General features: G+C 41.5%; 1 protein-coding gene and 1 long non-coding RNA gene across 3 annotated transcripts; both read left to right on the forward strand.

Annotated features, from left to right (window-relative positions):
* Positions 1 to 5,261: 5,261 nt before the first annotated feature.
* On the forward strand, positions 5,262 to 9,870 carry LOC146716695 (uncharacterized). The gene is made up of 3 exons (XR_014922119.1): positions 5,262 to 5,475; positions 6,138 to 6,210; positions 9,048 to 9,870. It is a non-coding gene; the product is annotated as an uncharacterized LOC146716695 (long non-coding RNA).
* A 395-nt stretch (positions 9,871 to 10,265) lies between these two features.
* LOC146716696 (uncharacterized) lies at positions 10,266 to 15,096 on the forward strand. Of its 2 annotated transcripts, XM_085467355.1 has the most exons (4): positions 10,266 to 11,583; positions 11,666 to 11,821; positions 13,254 to 13,346; positions 13,763 to 15,095. In XM_085467355.1, exons 1-4 carry the CDS (start codon positions 11,482 to 11,484, stop codon positions 14,078 to 14,080), a joined length of 669 nt encoding a protein of 222 aa, XP_085323481.1. In that variant the 5' UTR covers positions 10,266 to 11,481; the 3' UTR covers positions 14,081 to 15,095. The 2 variants fall into 2 exon arrangements, with proteins under 2 accessions (XP_085323481.1, XP_085323482.1); XM_085467356.1 differs by lacking the exon at positions 13,254 to 13,346 and having other exon boundaries at positions 13,763 to 15,096.
* The last annotated feature ends 4,673 nt before the right edge of the window (positions 15,097 to 19,769 follow it).

A 19,769-nucleotide genomic window follows, 5' to 3' on the forward strand; every position in this document is an offset into this window, starting at 1 on the left:
TTTATCGGGGAACACAATATATGATCCTGGAAGAATAAACAACATTTTTAGGGATTTCTATGAAACTTTATACTCACCACAAATAAACCCATCTAAAAATGAAATTGATCTGTTTCTTGACAACGTAACTCTTCCAAAATTACTAGACAGTCAAGCAATGGAATTGGATTCGCCACTGACGCCAAGTGAACTCCAGGAAGCCCTGATAAGTATGCCCAATAATAAGGCTCCAGGTCCAGACGGCTTCCCTGCAGAATTCTACAAAGAATTCTGGACAATTTTGGCACCAGTATTCCACAGCATGTTGCAGGAAATCGAGGAAAAGGGCAGACTACCACCAAATATGAATTCTGCCAACATTAGTCTCCTGCTAAAACCAGGCAAAGACCCTTTATTTCCCTCAAGCTATCGTCCAATTTCTCTTTTAAATGTAGACCTTAAAATAATCTGCAAAGCTCTCTCAAAGAGATTAGAGAAAATGACCCCCCTCTTAATTCATCCTGACCAAACTGGTTTCATAAAAGGTCGGCACTCCTCAACAAACACTCGTAGATTACTTAATTTAATAGACTACTCATACGATAAAAACATCGAAGCCATAATATTATCTCTAGATGCAGAAAAAGCATTTGACAGAGTTAATTGGAAATTTTTATTCGCAACTTTACACAAATTTGGTTTTGGAAACTCTTTCATAAACTGGATAAGAATATTATACAATTCCCCAACGGCTCGTATCAGAACAAATGACCAGACATCCTCCAGCTTCTGTCTCCTGAGGGGCACCAGACAGGGATGCCCACTCTCCCCCTCACTTTTTGCAATTTTTATCGAACCTCTAGCAGCAGCATTTAGACAGGCTACAACAATTAAGGGCATAAAATGTAAGAACATAGAACATAAAATCAGTCTCTATGCGGATGATGTGTTGCTTTTTCTGCAAAACACACAAACCAACCTCTCTGAGGTAATTACTTTAATAAACTGGTTTTCAAGAGTTTCAGATTATTCAATTAACTGGCCAAAATCTACAGTTCTCCCCATTAACTGCTCCTTCCATAATTCTTCCTCTGCCCCACTGCAATCCGGAAATATTAAATATTTAGGTATTAATATCTCTCCTAAGCTTTCAGACTTAACTAAACTAAACCACATCCCACTTCTAAAGAAAGTAGAAGGCGATCTGACTAGATGGAAATCTTTACCCATATCACTCATGGGAAGGGTCGCCACTATAAAAATGATGATCTTGCCAAAAATAAATTACTTATTTTTGATGATCCCTAACAAACCATCACAAGATTGGTTCAGATCTCTGGATTCATATATTTCCAAATTCCTTTGGAAAGATAAACCCCCGCGTGTTAGCTTAAAAACGCTACAAAGAACCAAGGATAGAGGAGGATTAGATCTGCCTAATTTTCACCAATACTTCTTAGCCAACAGGCTTCAGTTCATCTCAGAATGGTTAAAACATACCTTCTTAGTTGAGCCCTGGCTAGATGTTGAACAGGCACTATGCAAGGATCTAGAGATTTCAGACCTACCATTTATTAGCTCAAACATCAAAAGACATGAATGCTTTAAAAGTATCAACATCAGCTTTTCTCTAACAGCATGGTGGGAGTTTCTAAAAATAACGGAGTCTTCATTAATCCCATGCAAACGTACACCTATCTGGAATAACCCTGACATATTACAAAACAATAATATGATTAATTTCCCAGAATGGAGTTGTAAAGGAATTAAATACTTAGAACATATATTAGAGGGAACAGAATTTATTCCATTTGACAGACTAGTTGAACAATATGGGATCAACAAGACAAGGTTTTTAGAATATCAACAAATTAAATCCATAGTAAAAAAGAAATTTAACCTCAGTCAAGTTGAATTACAAACACCACTAAGTGCGGCACATTTTCTTACTCTTAAATCCCCCAAATTATTATCTAAAATATACAGAACACTTTCTAAATTAGATGAATCAATATCCCTTCCTACTGCAAAGTGGGAAGCAGATTTATCAGTCAACCTAGACCAAAACTTCTGGTCTCAGATTTGCTTAAAAACTTTTAAATTAATTAAAAATCCCAGTCTGCAATTAATACAATACAAAATACTTCATAGAGTGCACTATACAGGTCATCGGATGTTCAAGATGGGCTTTACATCTTCCAACAACTGCTCACACTGTCAAGGCAATACACCAGACAATTACATCCACGCTCTTTGGTTCTGTCCACCAGTTCAGAAGTTTTGGCGCGAGATATGTGAAGACTTATCGAAGTGTCTGAAATGTAACATTCCAACTTCCCCCTTAGTGTGTTTGTTGGGCAGCTTAGATAATGTCACTTCAGAAAAGAATATCGCCCATATGGTTTTCACTGCCCTATGCATAGCCAAGAAAACAGTCCTCATGAACTGGAAAAATAAAAATAATCTTAATTCTAACCAATATAGAAATTATCTATTAGATTACATTAGTCTTGACACAGCCTCTGCCACCACATTAGATCAATTGCTCTGGGCCCCTTTTATCAGCTCCATCACCTAGTGGGGGTGGGGGGTCATAGTTTGGTCCCGCCTTCACTGTTGTGATTGGTGAGGGGGTAGGGACAGGCTTAGGGCGTCGGGGGGTTCCCCGGAGGCATCTTCCTTGGGGGGCTCAACCCGGGGTAGCGGTCACGTCCGGTTGAGGGCTCTGTTGGCTCTCAGGTGACTGTTTCCTCGCGGCTGCGTGCAGCGGGGCTAGGGGAGGGTCTGTGCTGACGGACGCGGGTTACTGACCTGGCAACCTGGCTGCCCCTGGGTGGGTCCGGGATGGGCGTGAGGTTCTGGGGGCGCTCCGTCTCTGGGCTGGGGCCCGGGCTGGGCCTCGGGGGCTCGGGTCCTGGTTGGTGTGTTGCCGGGGTTGTGGGCGGGTGGGTGCATGGGGGCCCGGCCCTGGAGCAGGGTGCCGCCGGTGCATCGAGCCGCCTGGGGGGCTCTTCAACTGGTGGGGGGGATGGTCACATCTTGCAGGAGCTTTCTTCTCTCAGGAACTCTCTGCAGGAGGGGGAGATACAGGAGAGGTGGAGGAAGATCTCAGCCTGGGCGTTTACCGTCTTATGTAGTCTGGAAGATGTGTGGTTGGTGGGGTGGGTGCAGTTTTCTCTGTGGTGGGGTTGGGTGGACTGTCCAGGGCTCTGTGGAGCCGGGGGGCGCTACTGCACTGGGCCCCGGTCTGATGGGCCTGGGCCCCCCTTCCCTGGCGGGTCGCGGAGGGTGGGAGTGCCTACTGGGGTCAGCGGGGGAGCTGGCCCCAGGGAGGGGTTACCTGCCCCTCCCTTCCTTCCCTCCCCATCTCCAGCTGCCTCCCTCTTCCCGCTCCTCCACAACCACCCACACATGCAGGGCCTTGGAGTGGGGGTATGTCACCAGGGTGCAGAGGAGGCTACCCCCCCCCCCCCCCCCGTCCCCTTCTGGCTGCCTCTGCCTCAATTTTATCCCACAACTTAGACATTCACATTATTCACACTCTCATTACACATACATATAGGATCTTGGGGGTGGGCACAATCACGGAGTCCAAATCACCATCAGGGTGTATACCTCACCCCTGACGTCGTTGCCCACCTCTCAATTTTAAATACACTTAGTCATTGAGGGTTAGCAGGAGGGACTATGCGCTTACCTGCTGCTCCTTGGCAGGTAGCTCCATGCCCTCCTGGGTTTTAATTGCACCTTAGAACACATATGCATCAACACTACAATGAGCGGGTGTAGGGAGGTTTGGAGTCTTCTCCCACCCCCATTCTCTGCGGCCTGCTGGAGCGGGAGGGCTAGTAGGAGGAGTTGGCCGTCCGACTGCGGTCTGGGGTGTGGGGCCTCCCTGCTGCTGCGGAGTCGGGGTGGTCTGCCTCTCCCCACCGCAGGGAAAAGGGTAACACCACCTGGGTCTGGGTGCAATTCCCCCCTCCAGGGGCAAGGGTACCTAGACCCGGTTTGTAGAGTACGCTTGGGGAGTGTGATCGTGTGTACAGCGTCTCTTTATGTCTGTCTCCACGTTGGTTGAGTGTGGAGTGAGTGCATATGAGAGCATGAGGGTGGGAATGGATGTTTGTGTCTGTGTGTGCCTGTATGTCTGTGTCTATATGTCAGGTTGGGTATCAGACGCCACCTCTCTGGGGACACCTCAGGCCCTCCAAGGTTTGGAGGCCTATCTCCACCCACCACCACTTCCCCTGCCGGTGGCGGACTCCCTCAGGTGTCGGTGTGTTGGTGGTTCTTTGTGTCTGGGGGTGGGCGTCCGGGTACACACCGGCTCACTCCTTGGCGGCCGCTTGTCGGGGCCTGGGGCCTGGGGCTCGCTCGGGCCCCTTTGGAGGTGGGGTGCCCCCGGCCTCTCGGCCTAGGGCTCGGTCACTCAGGCGCAGCTGGGGGCCGGCGGAGCTCACGGGCGCGTCACTGCAACTCCCCCTGACTTCTGCTCCGCGGCTGCTGGGGCGAGCCCTCATCTGGGACTCTCCTCAGCTCTTACTGGAACAGTGGCGCGGCTGCCCCTCTGTTGGTCTTCCATGGTCTCTTGTGTTCTGGGGGCCTCTGGATGTCTGGAGTTTTGATCTCCTCCATACCCGCTTCACACCCTGGAGGACGGGGCTGTGGCCCCCCCACACTCCCTAGCAGATCATTACATGGAGAAACCTTTGGAATGCAAGCATGCTGATCCACACAGGTATGCACACATGGGTATTCACAGACGCGGACTAAAGCTTTCTTGGCTGCTGCCTCAAAGCACACTGTGCGCTGTCTATCTTGCGTGCTGCACAATATCGTTTATTACTTAGTAAATACTGATATCTATGACTAGCTAGTTTATTGTGATGGTGCTTTGTTTTCTCTATTATTATGTTGCTCTTTGTTGTTTGCTGTCTCCTCTGTTTGTTTTTTTTGTTTGTTTGTTTGTTTTTTTTTTCTCCATACAGGTGACCCAGGAGTTTTTTTTTTTTCTCTCTCTTCCCCCCCCTTCTCACCGTCTCTTCTCCCCTTTGGTTTTCTTTCTTTCTCTCCCCCTCTCTCTCTCATTCATTCCCCCTGTCCTATTTATTAAAAAAAAAAAAAAAAAAAAAAAAAAAATGACAAAGGATGAACTGAAGCTCTGCCATCACGTAATGTCGCATACTGCTGTTTCTGATGTCATTTAGAAGAAAAAAAAAAAAAAAAAAAAAAAAAAAAACTCGATTTTGCAAAAATTCTTAAAGTGTTTGTGCAAATTTAATGAAATGTTGTTACTTTTTGTTGTTACACAAAGTCATTGAACTGTGTCAACGTAACATTGTTGAGTAAATTCACAGGTTTGTCCCTCTGCACATACTGCTGCGTGCAGAGCCTGCCTAAGTAAGGGCCAATGCGCATGCGCACCACCCTCTTTCTCAAGCTTGCTTTTTCTTCGCCATGTGGACTGGTTCAGCCGCATTTTTGTCCAAAAATCAGGTAAGAAGTCATTTTTCTTGTAAAGCCCGTCTACATATATATGTTCACACGTCAGTTAATGTCGCAAGTGCTACTAAGAAAAGAGTACAGGCAGGGTTTTGCCAGGTAAAGGTTTGCTAACGTGGACTCGCTGCACGTGAGTTTCCAAATGATTTTGGAGGGGACTCCATTGCAATAGCAAAGCTCTGTTTTCAGCCCAAATGTAGTGTAGCGCTAGCGTCGGTATGCGTCGGTACAGGCAGCGCATTCAGTCCGGCACGCACTTTCGCGCCGAGTTTATACTCGGACGCCTGACTGCGTTGCACTTTAGCCAACAACAGTGGAGAAGCGCTCCTCGCTAGCAGACAGGTTAGGGTGTATTTTCTGTCTAATATTTCAGCTTACGTTTTGATGTAGCTTGCAGAAAGCATTTAGTAAGCTGGTGTAAGATGAACTGCATTAATGTTGTACAATGTCCATGGGATTTCTCACTCGACTTTTAATGTCAGATTACACACACATTTACACAATATGCAGTGGTGATGATGTAGATCAATAAATTCATTGTTGTAGCATACAATATTAAAAATAAAACTGATTAATATGAAACATTAACAATGTGCAAATTATTTAGTTTTTTCAGGGACAGTGTAATGAAAATGTCTTTTGTGCTTCTCCCCCAGATACGTTGATGTGGCAGTGCAAATTGTGCAAAAAAGTGGTGTCATCACGAGCTCTGTTATTAAAACACTACAGGTTAGTTCATAGTAGACAGCAGTATCCATGTGCCTATTCTGATTGTGTCTGTGTTTTCAAAACATGGAATGCTCTACATAGCCACTTAAGCAGATCACATACCCAAAGAACTCTAGACAAGTCTGTGAGTTTGGCAACATTTAACTGCCATTTGTGTTCCTGCTGCAACATAGCTTCAGAGCAGGAGTATTTTTCTCACATTAACAACCATCTAAAATGTAACGAGACTGTGCATTGCATGTTTGAGGGTTGTTCTTTCAAAACAAATATCTATGGTACATTCAAGTCTCATCGAAATAGGAAACACAATCCTTATACCTTAAAAGACTTTAAAATCGGTATTGCTAACACTATTGTAGGCCAAACATCAGCTGATGACAGTACAGACACTATTGTAGAAGAGGACATAAGTGCAAATATTGATCACGATACAACTACAAGTGAGACTGAAGATTTGGCAAATGTAATAGAACTTAATTTTGCATCTCTTTTACTTAAGTTGGAAAACTATTTTCATGTTCCCAGCATAGCAATTGACGAGTTGCTTTCAGAATTGCACTACCTGATAAGCTGTGCATCAGTGCCTTTGACAAATCAAGTAATTGTAGACATACTCAAGAATCATAACCTTTGTCTAGACCAGCCTGTTATTGAAGAACTGACAAAGGCAGTTTCTTTTAACCCTTTGTTAAAAGCCATAGAAAAGGACGGCACACTTGCCACTGCCTTCAAACGCAGACAGTATTACAGAAAACATTTTGAAGTAATTGATCCAATTGAATACATTCTCGACTCCCAAAGCAAGAGGACCTTTCAGTATATTCCTATTCTAAAATCATTACAGCAGATATTTAAACAAGAAAACATACTGAACAAATTTGTCACTAGCCACAATCAGAATCCTTTTGTAAATAAGGAAAAGTATACATCATATAAAGATGGTCTACATTTTCAAAATAATGAGTTTTTCTCAGGCGGTGAACTAAGAATCTCTATTTGTCTTTATGTTGATGATTTCGAAATTTGCAATCCATTGGGGACATCACGGAAAAAGCATAAACTTTGCTCAGTTTACTGGATTTTAGGTAACTTGCCACCAGGTAGTCATTCATCCCTCTCTTCTATTTATTTGGCTCTCTTGTGCAAAAGTGAGGACCTTAGGACCTTTGGCTATCCAAAAATATTTGAGCCACTTTTGCAAGACCTTGTCATTTTAGAGCAGCAGGGAGTGTTCATTGACAATTTAGGGGTCAACTTTAAAGGCACTGTCCAATATGTAGTGGCAGACAGCCTCGGAGCTCATGGATTGGCCGGTTTTGTGGAAAGTTTTTCTGGAGATTACTTTTGCAGGTTTTGTACTGCTACACGCTCAGAAATTGAATCAAAAGCTACAAATAGTGACTTTTCTCTGAGAACTGAGGAGCTCCATCGTGTACACATAGCAACTGCACGTGAGACAGGGGTAGCTTGTTGTGGTGTGAAAAGCTCGTGTGTCTTAGCAGACAGTCTGTCTTTCTTCAAGGTCACTGCAGGATTCCCCCCTGATCTTGCACATGACCTTTTTGAAGGTATTGTGCCTTTTGAGATAGCTGAGTGCCTTCGAATACTAATAGGCAAGAAGTACATCACTTTTGAAAATCTAAATAGACTTGTTCAGTCATTTCCCTACAAAGGAGGGGATCAGACTAATCGTCCTCAGAAATTGCCTCACAATTTTCTTAGTAAAAAAACTGTTGGTGGCAATGCACATGAAAATTGGTGTTTACTAAGACTTCTGCCACTTATTATTGGACAACACATACCTGAAAACGAACCAGCTTGGGAACTTCTACTAGATTTGAAGAATATTGTTGAGCTTGTTGTGTGTCCTGTTCATAACAGTGACTCAGTTGCATACCTGGAGAGTAAGATTTTAGACCACCATCAAAGGTACAAAGAAGTATGCCCAGATAGAAGACCATTGCCAAAACATCACTTTCTGGCTCATTATCCCTCAATAATTCGCCATTTTGGTCCACTTGCCTTATTATGGACAATCAGATTCGAGGCAAAGCACACATTTTTTAAAAAAGTTGCTAGACACACAAACTGCTTCAAAAACATAACCCTGTCTTTGTCAACCAATCACCAGCTCATGATTGGCCATTACATGCATTCATCAGGCTGTAGCAAAGCCACTTTTGAGGTTTCACGAGTCTCGGCAGTCCCAGTAGAACTTCTCAAACGTGAAATTGCACATTGTCTTGCTGAAAAGTACCCTGACACAGCTGTAGTTAGCCTTGCCCAGAGTGTGTCTGTTGCGGGCATCTACTACAGGAAGGGCATGTTAATAGTACATGGATCACTGGGGGGTCTGCCAGAGTTTGCTGAAATCCTGCAGATGTGTATTTTGGCAGATTCGTTGGTGTTTATAGTAAAAAAACTGAGCTCGTGGTACACTGAACACTATGGATCCTTCAAAATTGACCCATCTCCAAAGGAAATTTCTCTTGTTGCACATGAGGATCTGGTGGATTGTTATCCACTTTGTGACTACCAAGTCGGAGCTTTTCGCATGGTTACATTAAAGAGATACATACACTGTTCAGGTAATTTTAATGTCCATGTTGCCGATTTAATTTTTGTGCTGTATAGCAGTTCTTCTCAAAGTTTGGTTCTTAAAAATAGTTGGACCAGAACTTAAATCTACTCGGATATGTTTCAAGCCTTGTAAAAATACTAGAAAAAAAATTGTGCTGCGAAATTCTGAATACCACTAAAAAAATACCTGCTTCACCATTGTAACATGTACTGAAGTTTGGGAACCACCTGCTCATGTTCTTGCACTTATTTTTTAGAGTAACAGTTGGAGATTGGGACATCAGAAATGACAGCCCCAACAAAGCTTCTGATAATCCTGGGGGAGAACAACGCACTCAAGTTAACCCTTCCTTTGGGGATACCAAAGAATGTTAACGAGCTCAAAGCGGAGATTGAAAATCAGTGCGGAGTTTCTGAACAGTTCAGATTGCAGTACATGGACACAGATTTTAATCAGTTCCTTAACATGACATTAGGGCTGAACGATTATGGAAAATAATCTAATTGCGATTTTTTTTTGCCCCAATATTGCGATTGCGATGCGATATGCGATTATTTTTTAAGGTCTTTGTCTTCTGTATTATTAAACAAAGACAAGCAATACATCATATAGTATGGCCAATACTATATTACATTAATTTTAAACTGTTCTTTCCTGGAAGACAGACCTCTGTTATGATGACATGAGGTGATGCATGAATTGATGACTGACATTTTTATTTAACTTCTTCAATCACAACAGTATATTTGAACATACACAATAGTTTATTTTTAGCTTACAAACATCTGAGCATAAAGTGCTGACAAGGAACCCTGGTGTAAACATTAAAATGAAAGTCAGTACAATGTGCAGATTGCAGAAATATACATAAACAAAATCAGTGGCTTTACCACACTCAGTTTTTCCACATCTGTGAACTACTAGACAGTCATTCAATTAAAAAATAATATTAAATAAATAAAACTAATAAATAAAAAATACACACAGCTTACTGATCTCTGCAGTCAGTAACATTACACATAAAGTGCAAACATAATAGCAATTGTATAAACACACACACAAACACGCCTTTAAAATTTAAAGGCGTGAAATTGGACGGTCTAGTTCTGATTAGCGTCACCGCTGTCTCGGTGGAGTTTAATAAACTCGGCCGTCTGCTTCTTGCTATCTAAAATATAACCAGACACTGGTGTAAATTCTCGACTGTCTCATACTTCTGTTTAATAAGTTTTCTGTTTGACGTTTAGTCAGCTGTGTGAAAACCAAGGAGGAACCCACCCGGGGGATTAATAAAGTTTTATTTTATCTAATCTAATAACTTTAATCTCAGCCAAACCGATTTACTCACGAACAAACAAAACACTGAAAAAAGCCCAACAATAACATTTTTAGGTTGTCTAAGTGACTTATATATTACGTTTAACCCGAGCAGCGAAACTCCGCGGTGATCTAAAAATGATGTGCCGGGAGTTGTGCCGTTCTCGGCCGCATCAGTAACCCTCGAGCTCCCGGCTAGCTGTCGAGCTGGTGGGTAGCAGACGCCTCTGAAAACGTCGAAGCACTTTTGCAAATATGGGATATCTTGATAAACCGAGCAGATATTTGATGTTTACACAACTACTTTCTCGCCTGAAAATATGTTAAAAGTTTATTTTGTGACCCAGAAAGATTAGTATGAGTAATTTTAAAACTTAGTAGCGGCCACCATTGCTGGAAACTGGAGTTTGGCTGGGCCGCGCTATGAATTCTGGGATATGGTAGTAATTTGGACAGCCTTCGGCGCGTCGCTGTGACGTAATCGGTCTACAAATGCGGCCTCAGGAGGATGCAGCACATGAATTTGGACATGTCCAGAGTATAATCGCAGCCTTTGCGGTTAGAAAATTGCACTTGATCATGTCGCGATATTATCGCAAATGCGATATATCGTTCAGCCCTACATGACATCCACATTTGATGTAAAAGACATGGACAAAATAAAAGTGATTAAAACAGGTGTACCAGAAACATCCACTGGTAGTAATGAAAGCAGTGTGTCCTCATTTAACTTGGGTAGCCCCTGCTCTGGCCACAACCCTGATTATGACACAGATATACTGTCATCGCCAGAATCCAGGTCATCAAGCTCCTCGAGCTCAGCAAACTCCACGCTGCGATCAGAAGCCTGGCCACTGGACTTTCGCATACCTGAGTTTAGCTTCGATGTAGAGCTGCAATTGACAAAAGGCAACCAGGAATTCCAAGCCAATGGAACACTTTTAACCCTAAAACCAAAGCTCAAGTCTGACATTTTAGAGAGCTTGTCTTCAGAAATTATGAAGTACAAAGCTTACCCTTCAGACAGCAATCTTAGTGATGTTTGCCAAGCTTTGGTTGTAAAGCATCCATGCTTGAAAGAGAAGGGTTCAGAAACTGGATTTTCTGCATGGAAGATCAGTTTGAAGTATAAAATGTCAAACTATCGTGGAAAACTGAAGAACTTAGGGTGTAGTGAGTTGGTCATCAATTCTCTCAAAAGAAGAGGGAACAGTAATGTGCATCCCAACCAAGTCAAGAAACCCAGGAGAGCGGAGGTGAATTTCTGCCCTGATTATCCAGCTGGAGAAACCCGAGAGAGTCAGGAAGAAGAAAGGTTGGTGCTGCTTTCAGAGTTCAAGAAGAAGAACAACGATGAAACCATCTAAGCAAAAATGGCCCAAACCTTTCCTCACCGGAGGCAAGAAATTCTTCAGGACATGCCCTTCGTAGCTGACTTTAAAAGCCGATGGCCAGCTCTTTTTTCTCCACGTGAGGTAACTGAATCAGTTGATCTGCAAATGCACTCCACATGCAATATTTTAAACCCATCACGCTAAACATTTGTTTATTTTACAGATAAATGCTGAATTCCAGCGCATCACTACGGTCCCGCTAACATCCACATTTATGGCACAGCTGGACAACAACACAACCAAACTGACCAAAGTCTTCAGAAACAAGGGAGGAACATCTGGATGCAAGATCACAGAAATCATGGCTGCAATTGATGAGGTTTGGAATTAATTTTTTTGAATGCTTCATTCCCTCTTTTAATACATATGATTTTGTTGTCTCCTTCTATTGTAAGGTAAAGTTTAATGTTGGTATTATGGGATTGTTTATTCTTTGTCCTTTTCATGATAGTGTTGTCACAGTAATAAAGTTTTAAGTTGATTTGGATACTTCATAAAAAAAATTGCCAGAATTAAAAGCTGTTTTTTACAGGACCGTAGCGTTTCCAAAACGGGATTTGCCGCGGCTCCCTGGGGAGAATTTTGGCATTTATAGTAGAAAAGCTGAAGCTAGAATAAACTGCCATCAGGCACCTTTCAAACCAAGACGGGATAAAGGGAGGTCTCTGAGCTGAGTTTTATCACTTTTCACCTTTGCGCCTTGCCGCATTTACGCGGCTCACAGATTCGGATTTATCACTCTGTAATGATGCGATGGTCTGTCTTATAAAATCAGCTCAAAAGTAAAGCTATTGCACCAACATGCTTTACCTTACAAACAGTTTTGAATCTGGTACTTGTTGGTGTTGTCTGTAATATTCAGATTGTGGTCCTGGATGTCCTCTGCTGTTGGTTGTTTTGTGCCGGGATCACACCGTGCGTTTTTTCGGCCGTCGCACACGGCTGCCCATGACACACTCTTAGGACTCTAGAGACGTGACACACTGTGCAACACACGAGTTCAGTGACCCAAACTCAAGCAGAGACATGGAAAACATGCAGAACAGTGGGCCCTGAGGACCAGGGTTTTGGGAAACCCTGGCTTAGTACTACAACTGTTTTTTCATTTGTCCTTGCAAAACCTCCTGTTCAAGTCCTCCAAACACACCCACGTCACCCCGCTTCTCTTCCAGCGTCACTGGCTGCTGGTCAACTTCAAGGTTCATTTCAAGATCCTGGTTCTGGTCCTTAGGGCCTTACATGGACAAGCACCATCATACAATGGGGATCTTCTCAGTCCCAACACCCCCAGCAGGTCCCTGAGGTCCAGTGATCAAAGCCTGGTAGTGCACAACACTCTAAAGACCAAAAGTGACAGATCATTGCTGTTGTGGCCCCCAAACTCTGGAACTCTCCTCCTAAGCCTTAGATCAGTGGACTCAGTGGTTTACTTTAAAAAAAAATCCTCTGTTCAGGCTGGCTTTGGTGTGACCTCTTGTTCATCCTCTTCCTCACTGGATTCTTCATCCTGCTGTTTTTGGTCGGGTTTCTGGTTTTTTTGGGATCCTGTGGTTACCTTTTTTTGCTCGTCACATTTTTTCAAATGATAATGTTCCTTCTTTCCTTAATTTTTTTTATTTTAAATTTTGTTGTTCTTCTGTAGTGTGTCATGGACTTTTTTTCTCAAAGCATTATATACATTTATTTTGCTGAAGTTAACTGAAAATGTCTTTAAAGTTTAGCTAAGTCAAATTTGCTTTTATGTTTTACAGAACGACACAGTTGCAATGAGAAGAGTGTGTACGATGAAAGGACTTGCAGTCTACCTCAATGAAGATCCGAACAGCTTGATCAAAGAATATCAGGCAAGTAATCAAATAGAAACAATTTCCAGTAATAAAAATTTAACCGACGGTAATTTTTCCTCACACACATTCACTAGATTATAACAAAAAGTTAAAATTAGAACATTATTGGAGATATAAAAGCACAAGCTTATGCGGGAGTGACCCTTGCCATTACAGTTGGGGTGTAATGTGGGCTGAGTGTACTGTCTTTCTGCTTTGTTGTTCTGCCGTGTAATCTAGATGATGGACCAACACCTCTCATCTCGCTCTGAGCTGTCTACTGTTTTGCAGCTTAAAGGGATATTCCACCCCAAAGTGAAAATTGGTCTCACTTATCTAACTCTTGGCAATATGGTAATGGACAAATTTCCACTTTGGGTGGAATAAGAAACCCTGCAACTTGTATTATTATGTTTATTTATTTATTTTTTTAGGATGTGGACTTCCATGAGGCCGAAAGTGAAATGGAGAAGACGCTCATTGGCATCTACGTCATCAAACCAGAAGGAGAGCGTGACCTTGACCCGGTAGAAGACATTGGTATCATAATTGAGGGTGTCGCTGTGCTCAGAGATCTTCCTGATGTTGCCACTGCTGTTGTGTTGTTGTTCGGCCTGATCTACACTTTAAACATGAGCTACCCATCCAACCTCAGGTACACTTTTGAGTTTTTTCAGAAAGTACTGATGGGACTTGATGCTAAGAAGCTATCAAACAAAGTTCAAGTGCTCAGAAACAAACTCCTTGAATAAAGAGGAGGAAGCGGGAGGCCCTTATTGCTTAACTTAGTTTGAATGCTTTACGTTCAGGTATAGTTAAGTTGTTCATAAACACTTTTTTTCATTGTCAGTACTGTTTCTTGGGAACATTCACCAGTTTTAGAGAACAATAATGTTCATTTGCATTTTAGCAAAATACTGTTACTTAAAAAATTGGTGTTGCACTTCTTCTACTGCTACTTGACAACATACAGAAAATGACAGACATTTTTAAAAGTTCTAGCGGTTAGGCCGCTGTGATTTGATATTTCAAAGAATGTGACATTTGGCAGCTGTCTGCAACTTGGTATGTAACCATAACTTGAAAAACTGAGTAGCACTGTTTTACAGTACAGTTTTTGAACAAAACAGCCAATTTTCACTGTTTTAAATGAGTTTAGTTTGCTCTTTCATGCTTATCAGTGTTTGAAAATAATTCCTGAAACGTCTTGTAAAATGTAGGATTTATTTTGATAATTTGGATGCTTTCTGGACCAGTTGAAAGACAAGTTGGTTAGCACTTCACTGATCTTTGAAGTAAAATATTGTTTTATGCACAAAGTATTTAGTTAAAGTTGTAACAAGTTGTCTGCATTGATTGCACTTTGTGTTAAGCTACGGCTCTACAGTCTTTTCGGTCTGTCAACAAGTCTTTAATATGCACTGAATGTGCTTAGTAAAGACAGGACTTTGTTGGATCATTTTTTTTAATCATTTTAGTTTGACGACAAGTTGGTTAGCACTTTATACTGATCTACATTTTCTGCACAAAATATTCACTTGGAATTTGTAACAAGTTGCATTGATTGCACTTTGTGTTAAGCTGTTGTGCTTGGAAAAAAGTATTTTATATGCACTGAATGTGCTTATTAAAGGCAGGATTGTGTTTGATAATTTGGGTGCTGTCTTCATTTCTTCCTAAAAGATCTCCCTAAGATTTACTTAAAAATGTTATGTCAAGTGGTTCCACATAACTGCTTTAAGTAACTTTTAAGAAACTTTGCTATTTTGTATGGAAGTAACCAGTGTAAATGATTTATTTGTAATTGTATTGAATAGAAATTACTTAACAATTTTATATAATTCAAAAGCAACAAAGTTATGTAGCAGCTACATAACAGTTTTACAAAGATACTACCTAACCAGGTTATGTCCTTCTAAAGCAGAAAAGTTATGTACCAGCTAAGTAACAGTATTACAAAGATATTGCCTAAACAAGTTATGTAGGCTTAAAGCAACAAAGATAAGTATCAGCTAAGCATTGCAATTAAGTTACATTTAGCCAATACACTTACGTAAATCTAACTTAACAGTATTGAGTTCAAACTAAGTAACAACATTTCTTAAAAGTTACTTAAAGCAGTTGTGTGGAACCACTTGACATAACTTTTTTAAGTAAATCTAATGTTTTATTTTTTTGAGTGTAGCTTGTTACACTCTTACTGCAAGCTAACAAGATAAAACTTTCAAATGTACAAATTATTGTGCCATTTTTACACAAAACAAAAGATAATAGTTATTTTATCGACATTCATACTTACAGACATATCTTGTCCAAGGCAACAACATTTTAAGGTCCGTATCAGCTTAGAACGATAACATTACGGTATCACTTTCCGCCATCTTTTATTTCTTCTTCACGTTCTCATTTTTTCCTTTCCCAAAGTAACCGAACCCATATTACAAAGCAGCCACTAGAGGGAGCTCTAGGGCAGCTTACAACTGTAATATCCGATTTAAGTTATAAAAGGCAGAACAAGAGGGATAAAGAGAGAGACGCTAAAATCTGCTTCATCACCTGCTGAAAATAAACAAAACAAAAGCCCATATGGAAAAGATATAAAAAAATCTTATAAAGTTTGCATCTGTCTTGTGTGAAACTTGTATGAAAAGCATACAAGAGTGAAAACAGATATAAGATCCATTGAAAAATTATATAAATGAAACTTCCTAAAACAATATATGAAAGTAATGAGAAACTGGCCACTTTCATGAGTAAATCATATAAGCCTGATATAATTCACTATATGAAGCAAGCTAAAACTGATGCAAGTCTTTTATAAGTTTTTCCTATTTCTTTTACCATATGGGACAACACAATTGGAGCCGTGGTCCTGCCCCCCAGGTCATCAAGCAGACATGGTGGAGACCCGGGCCCCAGACAGCCAGTGTCAGGGCACTGTGACCCAGTGTTTTGTGTTTGATTATTGTTATTCATGATTTTGGTTCTCTTTATTGTTTTCTGCCTGTGTTATATTCTTCCTAGGCTTTAGGTTTGTCTTACTTTGCTTTCCCCGTGTTCCCGTGTCATATCCAGTCACTCTGGTCTCCATGTTCCCCCTGTCTTTGTTAATGTCTCTTGTTTCCTGTTCTACTTTGACAGTCTCGTGTGCTATGTTAGCACTCTATACCCCCAGGTGCAGACACCAACACCCCCGGAGTCAGAATCTGTCCCCAGACCCAGGAGATGGTTCACTGTGCTCTGGGATGGAGACAAGCAGACTGGCCCAGACCCCAACCATGCTGAGCTGGGATCAGCAGTCTCAGCTTTAGTGTCACTTTGAGTTTTTGGGTAGCTTAGTGTTAGCATGTTTTCTGTGCAGGTGCTTGTGCTAGCAGCATAGTGCAGTTGTTTCTGTACTGGATGCAGCTGGCACTTTACCATTACGCTTGTCCTTTTGTGCAATAAAAATAAAAGTAATGTCTATATTAACACTGTATACTGCCTTACTACTTTGGTCCACTGACAACTGAAATCAGCTGATTGTAGTGCAAGTACCGATAAGCAGAATTTGACTACTAGGAACCGAGAACCGGTTCTCGGTTCCCATCACTAGTGGGTCTGTTACACACTTTGTGATATCCAGTAGCCTGATCTCTGAGAGCTTGAATTTTTCCTTTTCAAAGGAAGTGCCACATTATAAAATGTAAAGATATCCATTGTATTTTTGCCATACTTAGAAATTCGACAGAGATTTGGGATCTCAAGATTCAGAAAACAAAGAAGGTACACAACTGAGAAAAGCCCAACCTGTGACATCAGATAGATGGATAAACAAATTGACTGCAAATCAACATGCCTTTACCTTTAGTAGTTCCCTATAACCTGAGATTATTCATTATCTGGTTCCTCCTTTTGCAGGTGTGCTCATAAATACAATTGAAGGAGGTTAATTAGATTGTAACATTTTCATCCCTCTGAAGTTAGATGTTAAATTTGGGTTGAAGAAAGATGAAACATTAAATCACTGATACAGTACAGCTTGTTATGTTATAGCAACACGTGGACCAAAAGCAAAGCAAAAAGCTTTAAAAGGCAGACTACGTTTAAGTTTTATTTTTATGTTAAAACTAAGCGTGTGGTGAATGAAGGCCAGCAGGAGTTGGTGTGTTGGGTGCTTTTGTGCTACACTTCTGTCAGTTTGGTCGAGCGGCCATGGAGCCAAACTAAGAACCAAAGAAGCGAGATGACCTTTTTAGAAATTTATTAAAGCACACCTTGATCCTGAAAACCCTCCACATCACCACCCTGCAGCCCTCGGACTGAATGGAACAGGCAGGTTAAATAACCTCACAGGATATTCCACAAACTGAACTCAGGACTAGATGCTACCAAAAAAAGTTACATAATAACACATTAATATTTATAAAACAGTGACACTATTTACATCTCACCCCACATTTAAAACAATAACCCACATTAATCCTATTATAAATAAAAAAAATTCCATGTCGAAAACTGTTTGCGGGTCCTGGGGCATAATTTTCCCCACTAACAAATCCAGAACCAGGAAACAGCAGAAGTGAGTAAAAGGCTGTAAAATGATTGAAACTTTTACTGGCAAAACTTCACCTATTTCAAAGGTGCATGGAGAAGACAAAGATCTGATGACATGAAGACTCCAGCGACACTTCAAGTAATTGGGAAGAACTTTATTAAGTGACCAACGCGTTTGTGGTCTTCATCAGGGTCAATCAAGAGGCTGAAAAACTATTTTTTTCAACAACTATCATATATACTTGCTAACATGCATATTTTTTAACCAACAGAATTTGTGGCTAATCTTTTTGTGCTTGTATCTTGCAGGAGAATGCTGTAGCGACAAGGCAAAGTCTGACGCAGAGTGAGACAAGCGCAATTTAATTCAATTTTATTTATATAGCGCCAAATCACAACAAAAGTCGCCTCAAGGCGCTTCAGAGATACAGAGAAAAACCCAACAATCAGATGACCCCTATGAACAAGGACTTTGGCGACAGTGGGAAGGAAAAACTCCCTTTGAACAGGAAGAAACCTCCAGCAGAACCAGGCTCAGGGAGGGGCGGGGCCATCTGCTGTGATTGGTTGGGGTGAGAGAAGGAAGACAGGATAAAGACATGCTGTGGAAGAGAGACAGAGGTTAATAACAGATATGATTCAATGCAGAGAGGTCTATTAACACATACTGAGTGAGAAAGGTGACTGGAAAGGAAAAACTCGATGCATCATGGGAATCCCCCGGCAGCCTATGTCTATTGCAGCATAACTAAGGGAGGATTCAGGGTCACCTGGTCCAGCCCTAACTATATGCTTTAGCAAAAAGGAAAGTTTGAAGCCTAATCTTGAAAGTAGAGATAGTGTCTGTCTCCTGAATCCAAACTGGAAGCTGGTTCCACAGAAGAGGGGCCTGAAAACTGAAGGCTCTGCCTCCCATTCTACTTTTGAATACTCTAGGAACAACAAGTAGGCCTGCAGAGCGAGAGCGAAGTGCTCTAATAGGGTGATATGGTACTACAAGGCCATTAAGATAAGATGGGGCCTGATTATTTAAGACCTTAAGTATTGTGGATTTAACAGGAAGCCAAAACAGGAGAAATCTGCTCTCTCTTTCTAGTCCCTGTCAGGACTCTTGCTGCAGCATTTTGGATTAGCTGAAGGCTTTTCAGGGAGTTTTTAGGACTTCCTGATAATAATGAATTACAGTCGTCCAGCCTGGAAGTAATAAATGCATGAACTAGTTTTTCAGCGTCACTCTGAGACAGGATATTTCTAACCTTAGAGATGTTGCACAAATGGAAGAAAGCAGTCTTACATATTTGTTTAATATGTGCGTTGAAGGACATGTCCTGGTCAAAAATGACTCCACGGTTCCTCACAGCGTTACTGGAGGCCAAGGTAATGCCATCCAGAGTAAGAATCTGGTTAGATACCATATTTCTAAGCTTTTCAGGGCCGAGTACAATAACCTCAGTTTGATCTGAATTAAGAAGCAGAAAGTTAGCGGCCATCCAGGTCTTTATGTCTTTAAGACATTCCTGCAGTTTAACTCATTGGTGTGTGTTATCTGGCTTCATGGACAGATAGAGCTGGGTGTCATCTGCATAGCAGTGAAAATTTATGCTATGGCTTCTAATGATGCTGCCTAAGGGAAGCATGCATAATGTAAACAGAATTGGTCCTAGCATGAAGCTCACAGGGGTCTCTGGGAATGGGTTGTGGTTCAACCCATTCTGTAGGACGTGACTGTGAATGAACAGAGATGAACAGCCTAAACTGTGAACGTGAATAGATGATCCAGAGAAAACTAGAGACATAAGACACAGCAAAATTAGCAAAGCAAAAATGCAATGACTTCTCATAAAACATGAATGGACTAGCACTAACAGAGGTTAGCAGATGTTGTGGCAAAGACTCATTGAGAGA

Source organism: Copadichromis virginalis, linkage group LG2 (genome assembly GCF_057382275.1).
Source record: "Copadichromis virginalis isolate Kocher_CV1m ecotype Utaka linkage group LG2, C_Virginalis_male_GT1.1, whole genome shotgun sequence".
In the NCBI taxonomy this organism is placed as follows: Eukaryota; Metazoa; Chordata; class Actinopteri; order Cichliformes; family Cichlidae; genus Copadichromis; species Copadichromis virginalis.